The sequence below is a fragment of the Coenobita brevimanus genome, chromosome 83 (assembly GCF_032717465.1).
Source record: "Coenobita brevimanus isolate Jiangsu-jjx chromosome 83, ASM3271746v2, whole genome shotgun sequence".
Taxonomy (NCBI): Eukaryota; Metazoa; Arthropoda; class Malacostraca; order Decapoda; family Coenobitidae; genus Coenobita; species Coenobita brevimanus.
The window spans coordinates 12,780,396-12,797,699 of NC_137036.1; the positions used below are offsets into that span (position 1 = coordinate 12,780,396).

At 40.2% G+C, this 17,304-nt stretch overlaps 1 protein-coding gene across 1 annotated transcript; it reads right to left on the reverse strand.

Annotated features, from left to right (window-relative positions):
- Window positions 1-5,945: 5,945 nt before the first annotated feature.
- On the reverse strand, window positions 5,946-10,067 carry LOC145409793 (uncharacterized). Its single transcript, XM_080280100.1, has 3 exons — window positions 9,913-10,067; window positions 9,178-9,357; window positions 5,946-6,544 (listed from the first exon to the last, which is right to left on the reverse strand). The coding sequence occupies exons 1-3, from the start codon at window positions 10,000-10,002 to the stop codon at window positions 6,032-6,034; spliced, it is 783 nt and encodes a 260-aa protein (XP_080136226.1). The 5' UTR covers window positions 10,003-10,067; the 3' UTR covers window positions 5,946-6,031.
- Between the last annotated feature and the right edge of the window lie 7,237 nt (window positions 10,068-17,304).

Below are 17,304 nucleotides of genomic sequence, written 5' to 3' on the forward strand. Positions count from 1 at the left end.
GATCTCCAGTGGTGTAATATTAAGCTCTAGCATAGTTTTAAGTCTGAACTCTTCTCATTTGCATGTCATTAATACTCCATGGCCTGAGATTGTTAAAAAAAAGAGAGAAAAAAAATGTACAGTACTGTAGTAGGATAGTGCTTCATAAAATAGTGCTTTTTGATTGTTATGGTGCAGTCAACCTCAAATTAGTGCATGAGAGGAAGTCCTTCATGTGGTGGCACTAATATAACCTGGTAGCTGAACTGCCTGGGTTTACAAATTTCACTCAACTACTTCCCTATCCCCAGAAAGGAAGATGGTGGACTGAGAGGGGCAATTTGAACTTTTCATCTACTGGGTTCACATTTCAGATGAACATGGGGTTACAACTACATCTATTACTACTACTAGAAATCATATTATTATCTCTCTAGAGCTTTCCCTAAGATGAGAATTATTTAAAGGAAGCAGTTTGAATTTTGGAAGCCCTATAATTGCCACTTCTGCTTTTTTATTTTGATTTCCACTGCAACAGAGAATTCTAGATCTTTTTAAAATTATATAATGTCACCAGGGATTAGGCTGGTCATCTACCCTTGTTTACTTTTATTATTATTATTATTATTATTATTATTATTATTATTATTATTTCCTAGCCTCAGTACCCCCACACTTTTAAGGAGTCCTACTGAGCTAGCTGGTACTGGTGTATTTAAAGTGTGCACTGCCTGTACTGAGCAGTGTTTAGACAGCCTGTGCAAGTGGAAATAGGTATAGGGCTAAATGGTGCTTCTCTGCTTACTGTGTACTGAGTAATGTTTGAATATCATGTGCAGGAGAAAATATATATGGTGCTGGTCTACTTACTGTGTACTGTGCGGTGTTTGAGTAGCCTGTGCAAATGAGAAGATAAATGGCACACGTTCACTGACTGTGTACTGAGCAATGTTGGGATATTGTGCACAAATGAAAATCGATATAAATACAGGTAGTACTTGTCAGCTGATTATGTACTGAGCCGTGTCGATATACAGGTAGTACATGGCCACTGATTTTGTACTGAGCTTTGTTTGGAGATCTTGTGCAAGTGGAAATAGAGATTAATTGTGCTTCTCCACTGGTCATGTACTGTGCGGTGTTTGTACAGGCTGCACAGGTGAAAATGCTGTCCAGATAAATGGTGCTTCATGTGCCTTCACAGTGCCCTGATTTTTGCTGCACAGTACTCCTAGTTTTAGTGAACCTTTTAGCCCTTTCAGTATGAGAGACAGTAGATAGCCGATTTCGGTGTGAGAGAGAGTCCCTTTCAGTGTGAGAGATAGTCCCTTTCAGAATGAGAGATAGTCCCTTTCAGTGTGAGAGATAGTCCCTTTCAGTGTGAGAGATAGTCCCTTTCAGTATAAGAGTGGACAGAATATTACAGGAGCAGCTGACGAGGAGAGTTTATGTGAGTGAGGTGGAGGGGGACAGGTGGAGGGGGAGGCCAAGGATGAGATGGAGGGATGGGGTGGAGAGGTATGCGAGAGAGGGGGGTGTGAGTTGGGAGCGGGGCGATGAAATGGCGGGGGACAGGGCAACATGGAGGCGATTTGTTTGTGGCCACCCCATATGGGATTAAGGCACCTGGAAATAGATTGATAGATACTGAGAGTTAGGGAGATTAATTTTACCCCTTAGCAAGGAATATATCACTAGGAATATGATTAAATGAAGTTGGAAAGAGAGCAGCAATTGACAATGGAAAATGTGAAGGAAAATTATGTCTAACCCCATAACTAGGAGTGAGAGACCGACAAGGAGAGTGTATGTCAGTGAGGTGGAGGATGGGAGAGGGAGGGGGAGACCGAGGATGAGATGAGGGGATGGAGTGGAGAGGTGTATGAAAGAGGGGTGTGTGAGTTGGAGGGAGGGTGGGGAAATGCCAGGGGACAGGGTGACATGGAGGTGATTTGTTTGTGGCCATCCCTTACAGGATTAATATGTCCAGCTGTAGATAGATAGCACAGAATAACAGAAGGGAGGGAAGGTAACAGAAGGGAGAGAAGGTAACAGAAGGGAGAGAAAGGTAACAGAAGGGAGGGAAAGGTAACAGAAGGGAGGAAAGGTAACAGTGAAGAGGGAAAGGTAACAGAAGGGAGGAAAGGTAACAGTGGAGAGGGGAAGGTAACAGAAGGGAGGAAAGGTAACAGTGGAGAGAGGAAGGTAACAGTGGAGAGGGAAACGATAAAAGCTAAACGAGGTATACGTAGACAGACAAATGGTGATACGAATAATACTATAGAGCCTGCACCATAACTCTATCGCACTGAAGGGGCAAATAATCAACTCAGCAAAATAATACTCAATAAATACCCACATACGGACACTCTCAGGCCTTGGATAAAGTTGTCATCACTCATATTACACGTCCAGTTATGATTAATATTCTCAACACTGTAATCTGTACTGTAGTTGCTATTATGACCATTACTGTTGTCTGTGTATGTAATTTTAACACTCATTATGTATTTTATGTAACTGCTTCACTCTGATGATGTATTATGACTGTATATAGGAGAGGGATGCCTTCATGTGGTGGCACTGATATAACCGGGTGGCTCACCTGCCTGGTTATATGAACATCCCTCAGCTACTTCCCTATCCCCCAAGAGGAGGTTGGTGGACTGCCAAAGGGGAACTTAAACCTACATTCCACTGGGTTCACATTCAAATGAACCTGGGGCATCAACCATTACTACTTCTGCTACTACTACTACTACTACTACTATTACCACTACTACTACTACTACTACTACTACAACTATTAATACATCATTGGAGGGAAGCAGTAATTTAGTCAGTTCTTAGGATTACTACCAAGTGACAGAACTACTTAGGTTACTATTTTATACTATGTAATGTTCACTAACTTAAAAACACAATTCCTGTATGTAGATATAAATTCTGTAGTTATTTTAATGTGTAACTTGTGTTTTGACTGTCTCTTGTACTGACATGTAATGACAGTATAATTTTCTACTGCCAAATATGATAGTTTTATAGATTTTTATTTGTAAGGATATATTTTTGGGTTGGGAGGATGCGTGGTAAAAATAAATATACTCACAAAAGCATACAACACTACAGTACCGCACTAACACATATGTACAGCATACTTCTTTGCACATCCTCTCACTTACAACACATTCACACTCCACACACATCACCATCATTATCCTACTCCTGTTTCCTACTATAATATTCTTGATAAGGTGGATTATATTGCAAAAAAGAAGCACCAAATAGACCATCCATCCATTTCCATATTCAAACTGTCAGTAATACTCTACAACCATGTATCTTCCTCACAGAATTGAAGAAGCACAGAAAGATTACAGAAAGAGATGTTTACTCCCCTGACCACATATTCCTATCTGTCCAGTACATCGCTCACTACACACACACTCAAAGCATTTTCTATGCACCGCTATATCATTCTCTACACACACCAAAACTCAGCTCACTTCTCATACACACCTGCAACTTACACCTTCATACACACCTGCTTAACCTAACTATTTAACACATTCTCACTTTATGAAAACCCCAATACTCATTGCCGTATACTCATTATTTGGACTGCAACCACACATACACAACAGAGCATTCACACACACACACACACACACACACACACACACACACACCATTAAAATGTACATATCCACCGCCTCCAGGTTGTAGCTTCCTTTCTCTGTGTGGCACTGTTGGTGATTGTGATGACGTTCCCAGATAATAAACTCTTTCAGTGTCGTTTGTAACTCTCACATTTTCCCACCATTATCATTTTTCTATATAGGTAGTAGATGTGTGGCTTGGTGGTAGGTGGTAGCAGCCATCATCCACTCACTTGATGTTGTGCTGCCTACTTCTTCCTTCACCTTTCATGATTTCTCTGTCTGCCCTCCTCTCTTCCTATTTCTCACCATCATCCACTCACTTGAAGTAGTGCTGCCTACTTCCATCACCTCTTATGCTTTTTCTGTGTCTGCTTTCCTCTCTTCCTGGTTCTCACCATCATCGACTCACTTGATGTAGTACTGCCTACTTCTTTCATCACCTTTATCTTTCTTTTTCTGTGTCTACCCTTCTGTCGTCCTGTTTCTTACCATTATCCACTCACGTGATCTAGTTCTGCCTACTTCTTCCTTTCATATTCTGTGTCTGCCCTCCTCTCCTCCTATTTCTCACCATCATCCACTCACTTGATATAGTGCTGCCTACTTCTTCCTTCACCTTTATCACTCTTTTTCTGTGTGGGGAGTGAGTTGGGGGGAGGGTAGTCAAATGGTGGGTGAGAGAGCGACTTGGAGACATTTTATCTGCGGCCACCCTTTACGGGATTAGGGCATCGGGCTATGGATAGATAGATAGGATGTTCCATTGTGACAAGTGGAAGTGTAGGGTGGGAAAGAGACACAGGTTAGAGCTTGAGTTCTTTATTTTTTCTAATGTTCTAGGATACACAGAACCCAGGCTCTCTGAAAGTAGGTTCTGTGTAGCCCAAAATGTTAGAGAAAATACCCTGTAAAGAATTCAAGCCCTAACCTCTCTCTCTCTCCCACCCAACATTTCCATTATTACAAATCTCAAGTTTTTTTTTCCAGCAGCATTCAATACCTGTTGGAGAGTAATTATGTGGTTTTGGCTCTGGGTTTGTATTCTTCTTGGTTAAGGAAGCTCCCTAACACATCCTCCCCAGCGATTTATTTTTGGATATGGCTGGTTAATATCCTTTGTACGTTACTTATGCAGTGTATGGTGATATTGGAAGGATTTATGGAACATGGAAGAGGACAGTAAAGTGTAATAAGCAAAATAAATAGCATAGGAAATGGTGTTATGGAGCTCAGAAGGATTTATATAACAAAGAAGAGGACAGTAAGATGTAACAAGTAAAATAAGTCAATAAGGAAAAAGGTGTTGTGGAGCTTCGAAGGATTATTGTAACATGGAAGAGGACTCTAAGGTGTAATAAACAAAATAAGTCACTAAGGAAAAGGTGTTATGGAGCTTCCTTGAACGATGAGAATTCTGGCCCAGGTTTAGCTTCCAGTCCATAGAAAACATCAGCTATGCCATGGCCAACCCCAATACAGGGATTCTTTAAGAGGGAACATGGTATCATTCCTGCTTTCATTTCTCTGTCAGGTCATAGAGTGTGACCTCAGGGATAAGGGACTGAATAGGGAGGCTGTCAGAGGTCAAGCAGCATGGAAAGCCGCCATTAGGTGACCAAGGGTGACACATACAAGCATTTTGGAGCCTTTATAAACGAAAGAAACAAAGGTAAGTGATTGTGGTAGCTAATTTATCAAGTGGACACTACCTTGACATGGTAAAGAAACATGTGCACCCCAGTGAAGTTAAGCAAGTCAGGTGTTGCCATACTAAGCACGTTTATTCTTGGGATGTAGAAGTCTTAATCATCATAAGTCAGACCAATAACATGCTTCCTCTTAGGGAGTCACCATACTGCGGTTAGTCAAGATTAAGCTTATGGTTTTATGTGAAGCTACAGAATGTGGTGAATGTTTTTGGCGTATCTGATAGAGCCAGGATTCCGGGGGCATGAATGATGAGTGAATGGAAGCGTGGCCTATTGGACTGGGCAAATTTAGGCTGTCTGGACATCGCTACTCCTCATCCTGCCCTAGGGTGGGAAAGGAGGACCGGATGATGATGATGATGATTTTTTTTTTTTTTACTTCCAAACAGCTGCCGGAAACTGTTAGAAAAAGTTAAATTTGTGTATTAGATTTACAAGAGAGTAATACCGTACCGGCCAACATATGCAAGCATGTTGGAACCTTTATGAACGATGCGATACGATATCAACTATATTTTTCATGACTAAGGTTGAGCTCCGTAGATACTCTGTGTTCCCTGTGCACAATGAATAATGAAACAAGGCAAATATCCTGTTATTATATTTATTATAATTATTTGAACTTTCACATTCTTCCTCTTGTACTGCCTCACACATTACAGTTAAAGGACAATCAATATTTCACTCAGTGTTCTTTTCTTGGCTTCTCTCATCATTTTCTTTTCTACTAACTGGGTCTTTTAATCCTTCACAGTTTTTAGCATCTGTTTTTGTACCTTTTTCTTCCTCCTTACCCTCCCTTCCTTCATCTTTCCCACTGTTGTCATCTGCATCCTCATTTTTACCAGCAAGGGTAGTACGTCTTTCCTCCTTTCTCTCATGTCCTTCATCCATCTTCCTGGTCTCTTTCCCTGTATCTTTGTCATCTTCCTTGTTCTCCTTCTTTATTTCCCTGTCCTCTTCCTTTTTCTCTTCCTCTTCATCCTCCTCCTCACTACTACTACTACTACTGCTGCTGCTGCTGCTCTCCTCTCCTGTGGCAATCCCTTTCTTCTTCATCTCTTTCAGCTTTTGTCTCTTGGCTTTTTGTTTCTCCTTCTGTCTCTGTCTCTTCGCTCTCTTCTTGCCCGCCTTCTCATCCACCAATCTCTTGTTTTCTTCCAACTTTCTGTGGTACTCTCTGTCCAACTCATCCTGTCAAGAGAAAATATCATCATCAGCATCATCCACAACAACTTCAACACCATCACCATCATCATTATCAACATCCCCCTAATCATCATCATCATCATCATCATCATCATCACCATCAACTTCAACACCATCACCATTATCATCAACAACTTCAGCATCATCATCACCCTCATCATCATCATCACCATCATTCAGTCCCACCCAACACCATTATACAAAAAAAAAAAATCAGTGCCTTAAATCCAGTTACATTTTCAGTTTACTCATACAAACTGTGAATGATTATTAATTTACGAGAGACTTTTTGATTTGGAGGGGACTGATACAGCCTTCAAAAACCCTAAACTATTACAAATCCATCCCAAGTTGAAGAAGATCATTTTTGTTTAATGTAAGAAAGAAGGGACCAAAGGCCAAATGCACACAAGATTGTTCCCTCCAAGTAAAACAAAGACAAGATAACAGAGCCAAAATCAAGATCCGTTCATTTCGAGATGCCTGAACACACTGCATTTGAAAGACTGGAGATCATAGGAAGTGAGAAATATGGACAGAGGGAGACAGTTCCAAAGTTGACCTGATGCATATATGAAGGGCAGGGAGTAGTTAATGGTTGGCTTTTGCATTAGAGAGTTGGACAGAAACGGGATGAGAGTTTGTTGCTAAATGGGTGAATCACAGAAAATCAATAAGAGAATCTCAGTACAGTATTTGCACATGTTAACCAATTCTGTATTATTCACACGTGTCCGATAATAAGTAGAACCAATTCTGTATTATTCACACGTGTCCGATAATAAGTAGTACAGGTATACCCTTTTTACTTTAACTTGGCCTATAATTTCCATCTCTTCACTTAGAATGCTGAGTTGTAATGACAGATTAATGCTAGAATATGATGCCAGTCATGAAGAGGTGCTGTGGAGAGGCTACCGGGCTGTAGTACTGTCTTTCTGCCACTGAGGTATGTGAAGTAAGTTGCAGAAGAATGAAAATCTGGGCTGAGTTGAAGCAAAAATATCTGTAATGTAATTGGCCACATTTACGTAAACAAATATTGGTAACTCGAACAATCATACACTGAGTTATTGCAGATGACTTGTGTATGAAAACAATAAATCAGCATTTCACTTTCAGACCACATTATATTACACTATCTATCTATTGCCAGACGCCTCAATCCCATAAGGGGTGGCTGTAAACAAACCGCCTCCACAGCCAATATAATTACTGGAGTGTAACTTACATAATTAACAAGTAATAAAAACTATACTCATCACTTTACCATATAAAATTGTCACCTCTAATTTTCTAACACTACAGTACATGCTAGTAACAAAAAGGGCCAGAGAAAAGATACAGATATTCACACTCACATAATGTTAGTCACAAAGGAAAGCTAGTGAAAATACAGAGAGGTGTAGTACTGCCTTACTTAACCAATGGACTGACATAAAGGAAACCTGCTTCAAAATAACAAAAATCAAAACCAATGTGAATAAACAATTGTACTGTGTTGTGGTGATGAGGAGTAGATTGAAATGGTCTGAGAATGCTGTGAGGATGGGAGACGACAACTGCGTGTGAAGGGTGAAAAGTGTGAACGTCAGGGGGTAGGGTTGTGAGAGGCAGACCGAAAAACAACCTAGGACAAAGTTATAGAGTGTGATCTCAGGGATATGGGACTGAATAGGGAGGCTGCCAGAGATGAGTTGGCATGGAGAGCCACCATCTGGTGACCAAGGCTGACATGCAAGCAGGTTGGAGCCTTTTGTAAACGGTACGATACGAAACTACTGTATTGTATCATACACTTAACACCGTACTGTTATATTGTACCTGTATGGATAAATAGGACAGAGTACACAGAAATTTTTAGCAACCTGTAAAATCGCCGTACTGGGGGTGAATATCGCACTCAAAATAATGAAAGGCCCAAAATGTGACTCATTTTTTCATTGGTTATGGAAGCTCCCTAACACCTCTTCCTCAGTGATTTATCTTTGGGTATGGGTGGTTAATATCATTTTGTATGTTAATTATGCAGAGTATGGAATGTTGAAATGATTTATGGAACACAGGAGAGGACAGCAAGGTGTAATAAGTAAAATAAATTGCTTAGGAAGAGGTGTTGAGGAGCTTCCTTAACTGACGAGAATAGAAGCATAAGGTCCGTATCCTCGTCAGTCAAGGAAATTCCCTAACACCTTTACCTAATTGATTTATTTGCTTATTACACCTTCTCATCCTCTTCTGTGATACTGAAATCATTCTAATATCACCATACTCTACACAGGTAACGTACAAAACAGTACCATCCAGCCATATCCAAAAATAAATCACTAAGGAAGAGGTGTTAGGGAGCTTCCTTAACTACCAAGAATACAAGCTTAGGGTGTGTATTCTCATGGTTATGGAAGCTCCCTAGCACCTCTTCCTAAGTGATTTATTCTTGGATATGGCTCGGAAATACAAATATGTACCGTATATTATGAAAGCTAAAAATGGTGGTACTAGAATGATTTAAATGAGGCAGAGGCAGAAGAGGATAGTATGGAGTAATAAGATAAATCACTTAAGAAGAGGTGTTAGGGAGCTTCCTGAACCAACAAATATACGAGCCTAAAGCTCACCTTCTCCTTGCAATTCTGGAGAAAGTCCTGCCGCGCGTACTCCCTCCTACGTATGTGTCGGTAAACATGAAATTCTCCGCTGCCAGCCCCAGCACTCGAGCCCATCACATTGCGTACAAATTCAGCTGGATCTGAGAACTTTTTGTCTTTTGGCCGGTCTGGGATGAATGCTGGCTTCTCCTGAAAATTTACAAAGTTATTAGAAGTTAAAAGACATGAAATTATTAATAGAAAAGTTATAAAATTATGTGAAAAGTTACAAAGCTATTAAAATTAGGAAAGTTACCAAGTTTTTAGAAGTATTGTAACCGCTGAAGACACAAGGAAAATATAACAGGCTATCCGGATGAAGAGCACTTTCTGGTAAGGTGCTCTTACTGCTTCAAATAAAGTGTACATTTACTAATTAATCTACCAATATTTGCTAATTAACACAAATGGGTTAGGATTAATTAGTTAGGTGGATGAGGTTAGATTAGGGGGGAAAAATCAAATAAAACTGCCTCTCAAAAATAACATTCGTAATCTAGATAGTCATACCCCTCATTTAAGCTGGTTACATTAGGTTAGGTTAGGTCAGCAATTGGGTACCGTAAATCTTATTAGACCAAGTAAAGTTTAGCTTTAAAAAATCATAACCTTACTTTTCCGAAACTACAAATACTCCTAATCAAATATTAAATAAAGCAGCAATTTCTGTTTCGTAGTGTCACGCCCAATGCATCCCCAACGTACAGGATTCTTCATCAGCTTGTCCAGTTTTAACCGCTGAAGGTCTGTGGCATTCTTCACCACGGTCACCTGCTTGTCGTCCTCATCAGACATTTTGTTGAATAAAGGACAGAAATTTTCTAATATATCCGAAAAACACACACAAACACAGAGTTCAATATCAGCTGTTCAATGTTTACTATCCAATGTTTGTAAACACGTCCTCTTCTTCTTCAGTGAGTTTGACCTGGGTTTCTCCATTTTTTTTAATTTTTATAACTTTTGAAACCATCACTTGTTGACTTTCTTTAAAAAAAAAAAAAACATGTAAATTGCATGTTTGAGTTTTATATATACTGTTGTCTGCGTTGCCTATATCCCTATCAACAGACGAAAACTCGCGGTGAAGGGTGCACTATTATATTCTTTTTTCACGGCTAAATTCAACTGTACCTAGTTTTAGAATCTTGGTATTTTTTTATGTTAAAAAAAAGACAAGTTAACGTGGAAGTACGTATATTATGAATCTCTTTATACCCGCAAGAAGACCGTGAGGCTGTGGAAGAGGTGTGGATGTCGACTTCAGACGAGAAGGTAATGTCTAGTTCCTTCCAGCTTATTCTCTTGTCTAACACTATTCTGTAGTTTATTCTCACTTCAGTTAGGCGTTTAACGTACCTAAGAGAACATTCTAGTAGTTGATTGGCTTATGAAGGCTATATCTAACCGCCCTAGCTCAAAACGTCACTTACTAGAAACAGCCTACCAAGAATAAAATGACGACGACACCTGAGAGGGCCTAATTTATATACAAAAAGGAGCAAAATTATGGCAGATTCTCGCCTTAAAAAGTACCGAAGGAGTGTAAGGTTTAGAACATCATTATAACGGTATGATAGCTATCTATTTATCTATCTATCTATTGCCAGACGCCACAATCCCTTGAGGGGTGGCCATTTGACTTTGAGTTAGTTGTTTTACGGGGAGGGGCACTAACCCTTCACCAACCCACTTGTTGACACGTAGGGAGCACGTATGGTTTGGTTATATGGTTACCACCCAGCGTTGTAAATGGTTTCTTGGCTTACAGGAAACCATTTGGCTCGTCACTCAATGTAAAGCCACCTGTAAAGGAAAGAAAAGTTATAAGAAGTGGCAGAGAAGATGGGAGAAATAGGAAGAGAGGAGGACACACAGAAAAAGAATGATAAAGGCTAACGAGGAATTAGGCAGCACTACATCATGTGAGCGGATGATGGTCTAAATGTTACCATGGGAAGCGACAGAACAACTACAAGGGGACATGAGTGGAGGGTAGACAGATAGGACAAACCTCAGGATGAATTCTTTTCCTGCGAGTAACAAATAATTGGAATAATTTACCATGGTGGGTCATCAGTGCTATATCAGTAAACCAGTTTGAAAGAAGGCTCGACAAGTTCTGCCAGGGTCAAGATATATAATTATAAGGCACGTATAACCACCTCACACATCTACCATGATTTACAGGCTCTTGAGTTGTAGTAACAGGCTCAGTAGTGCGTTCGTCCAGAAATCTACTGTGAGTTACCGTGAGTTACCCTTAAAATATACAGATTTAATCCTTATTTGATAGTGAAAGAATGTATAATTTGATGGGCAACTTAAACCTCTGTATATGAAGAGCAGTGAAGATAAACATGTGCATCAGGAACTAGTTATAGTACATTTTGAAAAGGATATGTTTTTAGATTGTCTCTCTCTCTCTCTCTCTCTCTTTCACCAGCTTTTCATTATTTATTGATGTTGCAGGCTGGAAATTTGTTTATAGATACTAAACTATCCTCATCTAACCAAATCAAAAGGGATAATTACAGAAAATATTTCAATCAGCGTATTCAGATATAAAGGAGCGTTGTGGTGTGGATGTGGATGTGATAGGACGCGTTAGGAGGAACACACTGAGGTGGTTTGGCCATGTGGAGAGGATGGAGAGTGAGAGACTGACGAGGAGAATGTATGTGAGTGAGGTGGAGGGGGGGAGAGGGAGGGGGAGGCCGAGGATGAGGTGGAGGGATGGAGTGGAGAGGTATATGAGAAAAGGGGGTGTGAGTTGGGAGCAGGGCAGTGAAATGGCGGGGGGGCAGGGCGACGTGGAGGCGATTTGTTTGTGGCCACCCCGTAAGGGATTAAGGCGTCTGGCAATAGATAGATAGATAGTATCCAGATAGTCGGTACTTCGCCGTCCGCAACAACAAATCACGCCAAAATCTCGCCAAATATACCTCCTCCCCCTCAGTGTATATCTTGAGTCCTTTGCTTTATATAGGCTTCTGTAGTGATATTGTTATTGTACGTGTTCTGCAGCGCGTGGAGTGGCTGGGGTCGGAGAGTGAGTGGTGATCTAGGGGTATGAAATCACCTGTGTTTGACTCTACGCATTCCAGGTGAACTATTCCTGTCTATCTACTGTATCTATCTATCGGTCTATCTATCCATCTACCTGTCTGTCTATATCCAGAAGCCGTAATCCTGTAAGGGGTGGCCACAAACTAGTCGCCTCCCTGTCGCCCTGTCCTCTGCCATTTTGCTGCCCTCCTTTCAACTCACACCCCATTTCTCATACTGATTCATTCCCCTGTCTCATCCTTGGTCTCCCCCTCCCCCTTTCCCCCTCCACCTCTTTCACATACACTCTTCTAGTCAGTCTCTTGCTCTCCACCCTCTCCACATGGCCTAACCATCTCAGTCTTTCTCTTAACGCTGTCAGTCACATCCACACCACAACATGCTTTCACGTCCTCATTCGTCAGTCTCTCCATGTAACTCCATAACGCTCCTTCGCTAATTCCTTATTTGTCAGTCTGTCTCTCCATGTAACTCCACAACGCTTCTTCGCTTCCTCATTTGTCAGTCTGTCTCTCTATGTAACTCCACAACGCTCCTCCGCTTTCTCATTTGTCAGTCTGTCTCTCCATGTAACTCCACAACGCTCCTTCACTTCCTCATTTGTCAGTTTGTCTCTCCATGTAACTCCACAACGCTCCTTCACTTCCTCATTTGTCAGTCTGTCTCTCCATGTAACTCCACAACGCTCCTTCACTTCCTCATTTGCCAGTCTGTCTCTCCATGTAACTCTACATGCTCTTCTCAAATAACTCATTTCCACTGCTCTCACTCTTGACTTGCGTCCTTCCAACAAGGTCCAAGCTTCACTTCCATATGTTAGAGTTCATATCACGTCAGTACTATCATGCAGCTACTTTCTTACTTCCATGCTCACTTCCCTATTTCTCATCACTATCTTCAAGGAACCAGCAACCTTTCTTCCCTGTTGTATCCTTTCAAGCACTTCACCCTCTAAACTTCCATCCTGACTCATCACACTACCCAATTACTTTAATGCATTCACATTTCCATTTCCTCATCATCCAACCTCACTATGCATTCTGTCTTCATTTCCCTCAAACACCATAACTTTAATGCACATTCACTTTAGATTCCGTTTCTTACACACTCTCCCAGACTCATCCATCAAACCTTGCAGCTCCCCTTCGTTTTCACTTAACAACACAGTATCATCAGTAAACAACAGTACAGGGAGTTTCCACACACTGTCCTCTCATTAGACACACCAACATCCACTGCCCTACCTATATTCCTTTCACCTTAACTTGGCCTAAATTTTCGTCTTTTTTGCAGCTCATTTCTCGAAGCTCAGTACCAGAAAAAACAATGCTACGGCTGTACATCCTTTCCATAGCACTTCTTCGTGACAGACATCATATTCTATTGTTAATCTATTATCACTACGGCTCTACATCCTTTCCATAGCACTTCTTCGTGACTAGCATCATATTCTAGAGTTAATCTATTGTTACTACGGCTCTATACATCCTTTCCATAGCACTTCTTCGTGACTAGCATCATATTCTAGTGTTAATCTATTGTTACTACGGCTTTACATCCTTTCCATAGCACTTCTTCGTGACTAGCATCATATTCTAGTGTTAATCTATTGTTACTACGGCTCTACATCCTTTCCATAGCACTTCTTCGTGACTAGCATCATATTCTAGTGTTAATCTATTGTTACTACGGCTTTACATCCTTTCCATAGCACTTCTTCGTGACTAGCATCATATTCTAGTGTTAATCTATTGTTACTACGGCTCTACATCCTTTCCATAGCACTTCTTCGTGACTAGCATCATATTCTAGTGTTAATCTATTGTTACTACGGCTCTACATCCTTTCCATAGCACTTCTTCGTGACTAGCATCATATTCTAGTGTTAATCTATTGTTACTACGGCTCTACATCCTTTCCATAGCACTTCTTCGTGACTAGCATCATATTCTAGTGTTAATCTATTGTTACTACGGCTCTACATCCTTTCCACAGCACTTCTTCGTGACTAGCATCATATTCTAGTGTTAATCTATTGTTACTACGGCTCTACATCCTTTCCATAGCACTTCTTCGTGACTAGCATCATATTCTAGTGTTAATCTATTGTTACTACGGCTTTACATCCTTTCCATAGCACTTCTTCGTGACTAGCATCATATTCTAGTGTTAATCTATTGTTACTACGGCTCTACATCCTTTCCATAGCACTTCTTCGTGACTAGCATCATATTCTAGTGTTAATCTATTGTTACTACGGCTTTACATCCTTTCCATAGCACTTCTTCGTGACTAGCATCATATTCTAGTGTTAATCTATTGTTACTACGGCTCTACATCCTTTCCATAGCACTTCTTCGTGACTAGCATCATATTCTAGTGTTAATCTATTGTTACTACGGCTCTACATCCTTTCCATAGCACTTCTTCGTGACTAGCATCATATTCTAGTGTTAATCTATTGTTACTACGGCTCTACATCCTTTCCATAGCACTTCTTCGTGACTAGCATCATATTCTAGTGTTAATCTATTGTTACTACGGCTCTACATCCTTTCCATAGCACTTCTTCGTGACTAGCATCATATTCTAGTGTTAATCTATTGTTACTACGGCTCTACATCCTTTCCATAGCACTTCTTCGTGACTAGCATCATATTCTAGTGTTAATCTATTGTTACTACGGCTCTACATCCTTTCCATAGCACTTCTTCGTGACTAGCATCATATTCTAGTGTCAATCTATTGTTACTACGGCTCTATACATCCTTTCCATAGCACTTCTTCGTGACTAGCATGATATTCTAGTGTTAATCAATTGTTACTACGGCTCTACTTCCTTTCCATAGCACATCTTCGTGACTAGCATCATATTCTAGTATTAATCAGTTGTTACTACGGCTCTACTTCCTTTCCATAGCACTTCTTCGTGACTAGCATCATATTCTAGTGTTAATCAATTGTTACTACGGCTCTACATCCTTTCCATAGCACTTCTTCGTGACTGACATATTCTAGTGTTAATCTATTGTTACTACGGCTCTACATCCTTTCCATAGCACTTCTTCGTAACTGACATCATATTCTAGTGTTAATCTATTGTTACTACGGCTCTACTTCCTTTCCATAACACTTCTTCGTGACTAGCATCATATTCTAGTGTTAATCTATTGTTACTACGGCTCTACATCCTTCCCATAGCACTTCTTCGTGACTAACATCATATTCTAGTGTTAATCTATTGTTACTACGGCTCTACATCCTTTCCATAGCACTTCTTCGTGACTAACATCATATTCTAGTGTTAATCTATTGTTACTACGGCTCTACATCCTTTCCATAGCACTTCTTCGTGACTAACATCATATTCTAGTGTTAATCTATTGTTACTACGGCTCTTCATCCTTTCCATAGCACATCTTCGTGACTAGCATCATATTCTAGTGTTAATCAGTTGTTACTACGGCTCTACATCCTTTCCATAGCACTTCTTCGTGACTGACATCATATTCTAGTGTTAATCTATTGTTACTACGGCTCTACATCCTTTCCATAGCACTTCTTCGTGACTAGCATCATATTCTAGTGTTAATCTATTGTTACTATGGCTCTACATCCTTTCCATAGCACTTCTTCGTGACTAACATCATATTCTAGTGTTAAACTATTGTTACTACGGCTCTACATCCTTTCCATAGCACTTCTTCGTGACTAACATCATATTCTAGTGTTAATCTATTGTTACTACGGCTCTACATCCTTTCCATAGCACTTCTTCGTGACTAACATCATATTCTAGTGTTAATCTATTGTTACAACTCAGCATTCAAGCTAGAGAGATGGGAATTTTAGGCCAAGTTAGAAGAAAGATTATGGGATGTGTAGCTGTAATATTGTCTTTTTCTGCCACTGAACTACGTGAAATAAACTGCAAATGGACGAAAATCTGGTCCAAGTTAAGGTGAAAGAAGTATAGTTTCAAGCATAAATCTCATTCACTCATTAACATCAATATTATATCAATCATTGCTTTTTGTTTTAGTCATCCCTATTTTTTTAATTTTCTATGTTTACCTGTGCTTTATATTGTGTCAGAAAACGGAGCAATATTATACTCTTTTAACACTAACTTGGCTAAAAATTCTTTTGTAAGACTATTATAACACTAAAATTAATGACTCTCATGCAGAAGTGCTATGGAAAGGATGTAGAGCCGTAGTACTGTCTTTTTCTGCCACTGAACTACGTAAAATAAGCTGCAAAAGGACGAAAATCTGGGCCAAGTTAAGGTGAAAGGAGTATAGTATTTGTTCGTGCATGAAAAAGTTTAGCTAAATCTTTCTCAAACGTCCATCAACACACTGCTATTTTCTTCCTTTTTAAAGCTAACTCTCCCGCTTCTTTGTTTTTCCTTGTCTTAGATCTGTACGCTCGTCGGGTAAGGAGATTCCCTAACACCTCTTTCATAGCGATTTATTTTTGGGTGTGGCTGGTGAATATCTTTCTGTTCGTTATTTATGCAGAGTATGACGATGTTTGAAGGATTAGGAAGGAAAGAAGGAAGGTAGGGCGAAAGGAAGGAAAGAAAGAAGGAGATAGGGTGAAAGGAAGGAAGCAAAGAAGACAGGGTTAAAGGAAGGAAGGAAAGAAGATAGGGTGAAAGGAAGGAAAGAAAGAAGGAACTAGGGTGAAAGGAAAGGAGAAAAGAAGGAAGATAGGATGAAAGGAAAAGGATGATAGGGCGAAAAGAAGGAAGGAAAGAAGGAAGATAGGGTGAAAGGAAGGAAGGAAAGAAGATTGAGTGAAAGGAAGGAAGGAAAGAAAGAAGATAGGGTGAAAAAAAGGAAGGAAAGATGATAGGGTGAAAGGACGGAAGGAAAGAAGGAAGATAGGGTGGAAGGGAGGTAGGAAGATAGGGTGAATGAAAGGAAGGAAACATGACAGGGTGAAAGGAAGGAAGGAAAGAAGGAAGATAGGGTGAAAGGAAGGAAGGTAGGGTGAAAAGAAGGAAGATAATGTAAAAGGAAA